We start from the raw sequence: 10,384 nt of genomic DNA, 5'->3' as shown, positions 1-10,384 counted from the left end.
GAGATTACCAAGAGCAACAAAGTGATGGAAAGATCCACCTAATGGATGCACCTTTTGGAGAGGATTTGAGGGGGAGCTTGAGGGGTGGGAGAGAGTGTGGGAGCTCCAAGTGTTCTTCAAGCTCGGGTTGTGGATTGGGGAAAGTGTGTGGGGTGGGTCCCACACACTTTCCCGTGGGTTATCCACTTACCAGGGCCAGACGTCAGGGTCCTTGGCGTCTGGCCCCTTTGCCACGTCAGCAGGTCAACGGGCAGGCGGGCAATGCGGACCAGGGGCCAGACGCCAGGGTTCCTGGCGTCTAGTTCGCAACCCAGACGTCAGGGATGTTGGCGTCACCTAAAGAGGTCAAAATCGGATTTTTTTTAAAACAAGGTCAAATAGGGATTTTGTTAGCCTTTTAGGTCAGAACAGTAATTTTGTTCGTGCTCGGTACACTTTGCCCTGTTGGTATATTCCCTGTGAGTGGAATGGTGGCACGCTGTCAGTCAGTGTCTTCCCTGTGAGTGGAATGGTGGCACGGTCGACATCGTTGGTTCGCAAGGCTTGTCCGTCGACATCGTCACTCACGCGGTCTTGTCAGGAGATGGACCGTGGCACCACGCACGGCCGCACACGGCTGCAGTAGCGCTAGCATCCAACTCTTCTCCAGCAGCATTCCATGACCCAGGTAGGCAGTGTGCGTAGGTCATCGTCGCCGGTCACAGGACGGATGGCGGCAATGGAGAGGACCGTCGCCGGCAGTCAACCCGCCATCCAACAGGTGGATGCATGCACAGGCTCCAAATTCATACCAGAAGAGAAACCAACGGCAGATCCGTACAAGCTGATGAAATCCATGCCGGTTCGATGAGATTATTAATCCTCTTCCGATCCTAGCTTCCTACTATGGGATCCAAGTTTGGTTAATTTGTGCACAATGTTGACAACAACTGCTGCACAAGTTATTACAAGTGTACGAGTCCAGCTGTCTCCATAGAATCACAAATGCCATTGTCGCATGTTACACTACACAGCCAACTTCAAAGTCAGTTCTGTTTCAAAAAAAAAACTTCAAAGTCAGCAAAATTACTACCACGCGAGGCCTTTGATTTACCAGCATCATCCATCACGTTCACTCCTACCCGCCCGTCTAGCCGGCTCCCGGCACCGTCATCGTGGATATCTCTGACGACAAAGAGTAGCTAGGGTAGTACGTAGGATTACTTTTGCATGTTTTGTATGGATTTAGGGGATGAAATATGGGAGAGGCGGATGCAAAGTGGCTAATTTGAGGCGGCCCGGTCAACGTGTCCGCGGGCATTTGAGGCCGGATTTGCAATGTCCGGCTTTAGATGCTCTTAGTGGACTGTTTACGTGAGATCCATCCCTAGGAACAGATCGCATCCTTACCTACTCGTTTCCTCCATTATCGGATCAGCCGTCCAGGTAAGATTACTAACTGGTTTGGGCCTTAATAAATTTAGGGCTTAAAGTTTCAGGACAGGGCGTGATGAATTATTCATTGGGGATGATCACAACTTCGTGAGCGATTTGTTCTATATAGTTGAACGTTAACTTCAAAAACTGAATCAATAAATTTTAGTGAGAAGAACTTTTTTTTATTAATTGAACAAACAATGAAAATGTGAATGATGTACATCTAGAAACAGAAGTATAGGCGCCATATCCACTACCTAAGGATGCCAATGAATTAAATCCAAATATTTATATATTAGTTCATTTTAAAATCCCGGTTGTATGACTATTATGTTTATATTTTTATTTTCACATTCCTATTACTATATTTTGATTATATTTTTATTAATGTGGAGTTTTGGTCCCGATGTTAGCTGCTATTTTATATGTTTTGTATCCAAAAATCCAATTTTGATTTTTGCAGTTGGCTTAAATTTGCCCAGGCTTCACAAAAGTTATGGCTCCGCCACGGGCTATACTGGTGGTGGCGGATGATGAGCGGCCGACGAGTGGAAAGCGGCGGGGCGAACGGGATGAGAGGGGAGGAAATGTGGACGGTATGGTTTCGGTGCCGGCGGTCGGTTTAAATAGCCGAGCTAGGGCACTACGCGGCCCGCCAGAGCAGCGTCACGCGACACCATCAGTCCGACAGAGCACACGAGCTTCGGACTGTCGAGTTTCACAGTGTTTTCGAGCGAGACCATGACGTCAATCCGACATGACGGATGCGCCCGGTCTTCCACATATATGTCTCAAATTTAGATTGGATATGAAGGTTGCCTGTCAGTCCGGGAGTTTGAGACCGGTTTGAGAAGCCCGAATGGGTTGGATTTTTTTTTAACAGGTAAATGATCAGACGGCGCCCGTCTGTGCATGCTGTAACACCACCACTCAGTTTTTGTTTAGGTGGTACACAAGACCGCAAATGACAACCAAAGTAGTAGGACTGCCACATGCATGAAGGGCACATTTATCATACGGACAAGGAGAGGGACACGAGACATCAACCCTTCACTTTCATTCATATGATGATGCCCGTGGAAATCGTGTCGGCAATGATTCAATCGCAGTTTTAGTGCGATAAGCGAGCCCGTGCTCACTCGCTGAGCTTGTTTTATTTAGAATCTAATCATCACGCTAGAAATTAACAAGCATTAGCCGCAAGGTTACTATCATTCTGCATGGGCAGTTAGTTAGGCAGTGGTTCAACTGTCCATTTGGGTCCGATATTCCAACGGCTATGTACTTAGCTTAGCGACCGTACCCAATCACGAACCATTCAAATTCAGATATATTTTACTTTTGCTTTATGTAAAGCACGCTAGGGCCGGTTGATTGAAACTGCATGATCATGCATATACTTGTGCTTCTACTAATCTTTGCACGGCAGAGCAGGTGCGAGCTCCTTTCAAGCATAAGCGGGATCTCGTTCTCACCCAACCAACCTAGCATACACAAATGCTGAGTTGACTCAAATCGGCAAATCCTATCAATATTACGGGTCCATTGATCAACAAATTCATGCGGATGGACGCATATCAAGGTACGCAGTAATCATGTTGTCGGTACGCAGGCTTGCTCCTAAGCCTATCGAGCCTATTGATTAGCTAGCTAGCGAGGGCGACACTGCCATCTACTAGTAGTACAGCAGTACCAATACTACTAGTTACTAATTATTCCATCAATTAACAAACGACGATGCTACTGAATGTGGTGTGCAGAAAGCAGCTGGGCATGGGCATAGTGCACATGTACAACGGATTTAATTAGTGCTGCGAATTCCTGGCCGAACCTTTGCCAACGATGACGCCGCGGGAGAGGAGAGTGGTGCAGCCAGTGGCCTTTCCTGAGGTCGATGGATCTTTTTTACCAGAGCTGGTGGAGGCAGAGAATCTTGGCGTGTGAAAACTGTGGTTCCACCTGTCAGTGGACGGCGAGCACCACCGTGGTGCATGCCTTTTGATGAGAGTCCATTATGGATAGAACGGACCGGCGTAAAAGTACAGTCTTCAAGTGCAGGTGATCTGTCGAGTGACATGGTCTCCATGGTGGCCCAAAGACCCGAGCTTGATTTGTTTTTCAGAAATGATAAGTACTTGGTATGAGGACATGGCAAATTGAACGTTTTTCCTGGCAAGTTTAGTGACGCGGGGGTGGCAAGTTAGTTGACACAGGTGATTTTTTGTTAAAAATAAATTGAAGCACGAAGTTGCCATGTTTACCAACTAATATTGTCACCCTCGCATCGTCACTAAACTTGCCATCGAAAACATTTGATTTGCCATGTGATCGCACCTGGCGTTCGGGCTTTATCAAATTCCTTGTATTTTTTTCCTTTGTCTCAGAGCTGTACATTATTTGCACAGGTTGAGCCCATGCCGCCTCTCACCGTTACATAAAAGAAATCTCCATATTAGATCGATGGATACTTTTGCGCTCCAACAATCCACTGATCTGTAGGTACGCACCATCAGGATTAACAATCCACTGATCTCAAGACTCTCTCTTCATACGGTCACGGATCTCCGAGCGAGAGGAACGTTCGTTACATCGTTGGTTCGCAAGGCTTGTCCATCGGCATTGTCGCTCACGGAGTCTCGTCAGGTGATGGACCGTGCCACCCTGCACGGCCCGCGCAGGACAAAACACCCAACTCTTCTGCAGCAGCATTCCATGACCCAGTTAGGGTGGTTCGGTCAGTCGTCACCGGTCACACAACCGACAGCGACAATGGAAATGACGGTGGTGGCGCCACCGTTCGTGGCTCAACTCACCGCCGACAGGCGGATGCACAGGCTTTAAATTCATAGAAGAGAAACCAACGACAGATCAACCAGATCTGTACAAATTGATGAAATGCATGCCGGTTCGATGAGATTGGTCCTCTTCTGATCCAAACTACAGGATCGAAACTTGGTTAATTTGTGCACAATGTTGACAGCAACTGCGCACAAGTTATTACAAAGTGTACGACTTCAGCTGTATCCATAAAATCACCAATGCCATCGTCACATGTTATACTACACAGCCAACTTGAGTCAACAAAATTACTACTACGCCGGGCCTTTGATTTACCAGCATCATCCATCACATTCACACCCCTGAGCCCAGCATGAGCACACAGATTACAACAAAAGGAGTGAAGCAAAACAGAGCGAGACCCAAACAACAAAAATTATGACCACACGACACGACACGGCGCATCTAGCTATCACGCGCTTTCTTTTGTTTGCTGTCGGAATAACCTAAGCTATCCCGTAAAATAAAACAAAAACGAATGGCCTAGGCTACATTTACAAGAAATAGTCTGGCGTCCTTCGGGTCACGTCAGGCTCGCCTCTCCTTGGGGCAGGCTCAAACTGCAGGTGCACAAGATCACAAAAGCGCGGCGCCATGTCATGAATACGGACAGATCACAAGGTGACAGCGAGAGAACTGAATGGAATTACCTGGATGAAAGTATGCTCCCTGCAGTCATCCACCTCCAAGATCGAGGCCATGTTACCGCACCGGTAACAGTAGTTAGGTGCACTAAATATTGTCACAACCTTTTGCTCCTGTTTCAGTCAAGAAAGGAATTAGGAAATCTGAAAGCAAAACAGGTCACAATTGAAAGCATAGGTCAGAATGAGATGTACATGTGCCCAGTTGAATCCCTCCATAACTAACTGATGAGCTCTTGCTATTAGCTTAAGGCTATTGGTATGGTTAAACTGTTCTGAAATATCCTGGAAGAAGGAAGGAAAAAAAAAGGCCATACATCAGCTCAAGCAAAGAAAGGAAACAAAAGAGCGGATATAAATAACGTAATAAGCTAAACCTGGCCAAATGTGTATCCGGCACCACGTGGTGAAATGCCCCAACCACATCGATCATCAGGATCAGACCATAGAAGGTCACACATTGGCCCCTCGTGAGGGACTTCTTGGATGCGGTCGAAGCCACGGACATTATCAAGTGTCTCGATGGATGGTGATAGTCCACCATGCAGGCAAAATATTTCCGACTCAACCTAGCAACAGCAATACAAGATGTTGAATTTAGCAAAGAGCAAAACAAAAATAAAGAAATTGAAACAGCAAACACAGTACTTGTGCTAACATTCATTTGTATGCTTATCAATCCTAAATCTCAGCAAGACCAACAAAATGAGCATGCTTTTCAATCATTAACTCCAGAACCGAAAATTGCATGATTTTATCAAACCAAAACCTCATTCTAATGAACAGACACAATCATACAGTACAAACAGACTAACTTTAACAGGAGGAATGCTGTAAGAAACATCACTACATAGATTAGTTTAGTTCCCCCCAAAGTTAGGAACTTCGGATGTACATTGAATTCCCTAAGAAAGCAATACATGATGGATGACAACACATAGTCAAGATTTCTAAGCTAGGGTAAACCAAGCCTAAATTTTAAAGGCTGGGCATCCCAAAAATAGAAATAAATAGTTTTCATTCCACCATACACACTGCATCCTATGTGTTCCCTATCTTATACAAACTTGACTAGTGATTAACATATTACAAGAATAACAAATGTCAACTTTATTTGCAATGAACTATGCATTCTTAAAAGAAATAAACATCAACTACAATCTGGAATTATTTCAGTGGACCTCGCACAAAACCAGGTTGCAGAAAATTTATTTGATAAATCACTGGAACTATAGCACAAAGCCTTTGATATAACTCAACAGAACAAACAAGTAAATGGGGACAAAATGAAAATAAACTTGATATAAGAGCAGACAAAATAAAATTGAACTGATACCAACCAATGCTGTCAACGGTAAATAGTCAAAAAGATCCGTGAAGGTTTTCCATACATTAGCACTCCCATACCTGCAACAAACAGGTTAAATAGTTCGGATGTGAGTAGGATCCAATTGCTGCAAAGTGCCTATGAACTACACACCAACCAACTCATTGATACATTGACGTCATAAGCCCATAAGCTTTATACAACAATTGCTAGGCCAGATCACAACAACAACAATGCGGAACATGAACAGTTCAGCATGGTATGACCTCAATGAAAAAGCTTGAATGGCAATTTGGAAAAGAACCAAAGGATGATGTGTGTCATATGTTCACCAGCTTCTATGAAATGGCTATCCTTAACATAGGACATCAGACAGTACTTTAAACTAAAAATCAGAAGTATGCACCCAACTGGGCGACTTGAACATCACCAATGCTGGGTTGACAGGCTTGAAATCAGAGCATATGATCATCTTAAAATCCATACAGTTTTGTTGCATTTGGTAAAATTAGGCCCCATCGTCTCAACAGAAGCCAATGCATCATTCATTTTCCATGCATGTGCATATATTACTATATTAGATCTTAATACTAAGTTAATAACACAAGCAGTAACAGCATTTTGGTCATTTGACAATAATAAAGAACCTAACTGAATTCTTCGCAATGCTATTTTAAAAAAACGCCTAATATCTTTGGGCATGGCCTTTCAAAATCATAAAGTGTTGTGAGAGCTTTTGTTAATTGTAACAATTTACAAGTGGGCATCTTAGGGGTTGTTTGGTTCCTGGCCACACCTTGCCACATCAAGGCAAGTTTGACCAAGTTAGTTGGGTGTTTGGTTCTAGCCACACCTAAGGCAAGATTCTTTTTGTGAGAAATAAGCCCCACATGTCACACACATACAGTGTGGCAAAATTCCCTTTGGCAAGCCAAAGTGTGGCCAAGAATTTGAGCACGTAAGGTAAGGCAAGTGTGACAAAATTAGTCACCAACCAAACAGGCCCTTAAATCTATACCATCTTGTTACGTTAGAGGCACATTAAGCCTCAAGAAGCACAAGGCATCCCATTCATTTGCCATGCAAAATATGCATATCTTACTAGTTAAGATCTTAATTATAACAGCATAACAAAAGCAGCAAAGTATAGTGGTTTGGTTTCTAACAGTAAAGTGTTAAATATGGATTCTTTGCCATGTTATGTAAATTACGTCTATTAATCCTTATGTACGAAATTGTAAAATTATCCTGGATAGACAGACTACAGATATCGATATAGCATAATACAAAAACCATTGCGCTGCTTTCATCGCTTAAAACAAGCATAGGATGAATGTTACTTACTTCCGTAGGCACTCATCATAAAATCCATAAACTTGAGTGATCTGCAGAATGGTTGCAGTTCAGTGTTCAATAGTGATCACGGAATGTGAATACACATAGTTTGATTCTTATAAAAAGCTACCTGCCGGCTCTCGTGGTTTCCTCTAAGAATTGTAAGACGATGGGGATAACGAACTTTCAAAGCTACCAGAAGCTGTTTGATTTCAAAGAAAAACTTAGCACGATAGCTATATAAGTAACTGCTAAAGAAAATTGTGCTGGTTAGTAGTCCTACCGATACAGTTTCAACAGAATAGTAACCACGGTCCACATAATCTCCCATAAATAGGTAGTTTGTATCAGGACACTGGTTATAAGAACACAAAAGGCAAGCTGACATAAGAATCCACCAAGTCAGGGTGAAGTACAGCAAAATACAGTAGGAATCGTGAAAACAAAAGGGAAAGGAAAGGGGTGTAAAAGATTTACCTTCCCACCAATTCTGAATAGTTCCGCAAGATCATGAAACTGACCATGAATATCACCACATATCGTGACAGGGCTTCTCACAGGCTGAAAGGAAGTTTGAATTTTAATGCAATGGCAAAGATCAACTAGAAATTACAGAACAGCCAAAAAAAACAAATTTTTATATGTAGTCGCATGGCGATCTAGAATTGAAAGCTCAGATATTCATGCCTTGAAACCCTGGTATCCACTAAGAAAATAATAATAAAATTCTAGATTTGTATCATGAATAAACTTTCTAAATTTCAAGAAATACCAAACTGCATTAACGACACTGCAAAATAAAATACACTTTTGACAGTAGTGCAGCTTCCATTTGACTAGAACCTTGATGAGAAGCTCAAATTAGGGCCGCAAGCAAAGTTGACCAACATCCACCATAGTTCCTGAACATTTTATTGACACTACAGGAGGCATAACAACCCCACAATTTCCAGACCTATTATACTATCAAATTTATCAATTTCAAGTCTCATTCTTCAGACAGAACCTTCAAGGTTGCCTTAAACATTAAGCTATAGTCAGACCAATGCTCGGTTCCCGTTTGTCAAAGTAGGCACGCATTATAATATATCTAGCTATACATCGACATATTAACAGGGTTTGTGGATAGCATGGGCAAACGGAAAGTTCATGCAAGAGAAGATAAACGCAGGCTCACTACAGCTAACAAAAAGAAATGCAATGAAGCTCAGAAAAATTTCTTGCCGATTGAATTAATGTAGAAAGCATGGTGATATACCTGAACATTGCTCTCCTCCATCAAAATCTCTTTAGCTTTCTCACACAGTGCTTTCAACTGCAAAAAATGTTTATAAGGTGATGATAACTCATTACCAAGCAACCTGATAGCAAATTAATTCTTCTAAGCACCAAGAATAACATAAAATTAATACACATTTTGGTCCAATTGGTCAGGGCCCAAAATGCAGGTCAAGACCAGCTCTATCAGCATATATAAGAACCTCTCCCTTATGCATGTCTCTTACGCTACCTTACAAGAATTCTTACAAACACTGCACGACATTATTACATTATTACGCGAGAAATCATTCAGAATTCTCTAGTACATTGAAATCCGTAGCAAACCAAACAATTCACGCACGGAATGAAGGCGCCAGCTCAAACATTCAATCGCTAGCAACCTAGTACAGCACCAAAGGTTCATTCTTTTCAATTAATAGAGGCGGGCAACCGATCCATCCGGCCTGCCGGCCGCCGATCCGCCAGAAAGCACCCCAACCCGCCCCAGAAACACGCAAAATCAAGCACCCAGGACTCGGGAAAACGGGGAGGAGGAGGAGGAGGAGACAGGAGCGGCACCTCGGGCTCGACGAGGGGCTTGCACTGCAGGAGCTGCTCGATCTGCTCGTCGAGGCCGCCACGCGGATTCCCCATCCTCCCCTCCGGCCACCAGGCACGCGTCGACCCCTCCCCCCGCACGTCCGCCGGCGCCGCGAACCCTGGCACCAGATCTATCGGGAGAGGCGACCGCGAGTGGGGGGGAGGAGGGAGGAGGAGGAGGCGCGGAGCGGCGAGAGGTGCGGAGAGGCAGAGGAGGACGCGGGTGGAATAGCCCCAAAAAATATTTATCTTTGGATGCCGAGGAGGAGTTGCCTCGGCGCTCGGGTGGTGATTGCGTGGCGGTGGCCGGCCGGTAAACTCTGCGGTCGGGGTTGGCCTTGGCCGCGGGGAACGGGTCTGCGCCTCCGGATTCACAAATCACATTCGTTTATCATCATTTTTCTTTAACATACTCACACAGTACATGGTAGTACAAAGTAAGATGCTCGTGTACACGCAAATTCAATCAAGATAACAAATACAGTATGTGTTTATGTAAACTCAATAAAGATGTCAAAGTTGTGATTAGCTGCATGTCAAGTACCCTAAAAGGTCTCGTAGGCGATTGCCCAGGTGATCTCCGACGAGAAACTCCTTTCTTCCACTGTTTGGAGTGGATCTTCGTCCGATCTAGGCCAGGGGAGTATTGATCGAGGGACAAAGGGTCAATGGACATAAGTCGGAAACCATGGCGAGCGAGAACTTGACGGCGTCTAGGGTTGGTGGCGACGGCGAGGGAGTTCACACAAATAAGAAGTTGGAGAAAGTCTAGTTCGAAGGCTGGTACGGCAGCGTCGCCGGCGGATTTGCTCAACGACAGGCTGCGTCATCTGAATCTAAGGGAAGATGATGAGGAGGAGGTGGTGCTGGAGGAACTTGAAAAAGATGCCGAATTCATGGTTTTAGCCAGGGTGTATACGAACCGTAAGGTCAGTCATGGAGCTTTCTATGGGAACACGAGATC

The 10,384-nt window shown here is 44.3% G+C and overlaps 1 protein-coding gene across 2 annotated transcripts; it reads right to left on the bottom strand.

The window, feature by feature from the left end:
- Window positions 1-4,410: 4,410 nt before the first annotated feature.
- Window positions 4,411-9,690, bottom strand: LOC147972015 (serine/threonine-protein phosphatase PP2A-2 catalytic subunit-like). Of its 2 annotated transcripts, XM_087521226.1 has the most exons (11): window positions 9,400-9,687; window positions 8,819-8,875; window positions 8,038-8,121; window positions 7,844-7,915; window positions 7,691-7,762; window positions 7,570-7,610; window positions 6,239-6,305; window positions 5,276-5,467; window positions 5,094-5,183; window positions 4,905-5,012; window positions 4,411-4,814 (listed from the first exon to the last, which is right to left on the bottom strand). In XM_087521226.1, exons 1-11 carry the CDS (start codon window positions 9,472-9,474, stop codon window positions 4,749-4,751), a joined length of 924 nt encoding a protein of 307 aa, XP_087377352.1. In that variant the 5' UTR covers window positions 9,475-9,687; the 3' UTR covers window positions 4,411-4,748. The 2 variants fall into 2 exon arrangements, with proteins under 2 accessions (XP_087377352.1, XP_087377351.1); XM_087521225.1 differs by having other exon boundaries at window positions 7,691-7,915; window positions 9,400-9,690.
- Between the last annotated feature and the right edge of the window lie 694 nt (window positions 9,691-10,384).

This window comes from Triticum urartu, chromosome 5A, assembly GCF_056163025.1.
Source record: "Triticum urartu cultivar PI428250 chromosome 5A, HENAU_Tu73, whole genome shotgun sequence".
Taxonomy (NCBI): domain Eukaryota; kingdom Viridiplantae; phylum Streptophyta; class Magnoliopsida; order Poales; family Poaceae; genus Triticum; species Triticum urartu.
The sequence above is the reverse complement of the archived record's forward strand: the minus strand, read 5'-3'. Positions and strand labels throughout refer to the sequence as shown.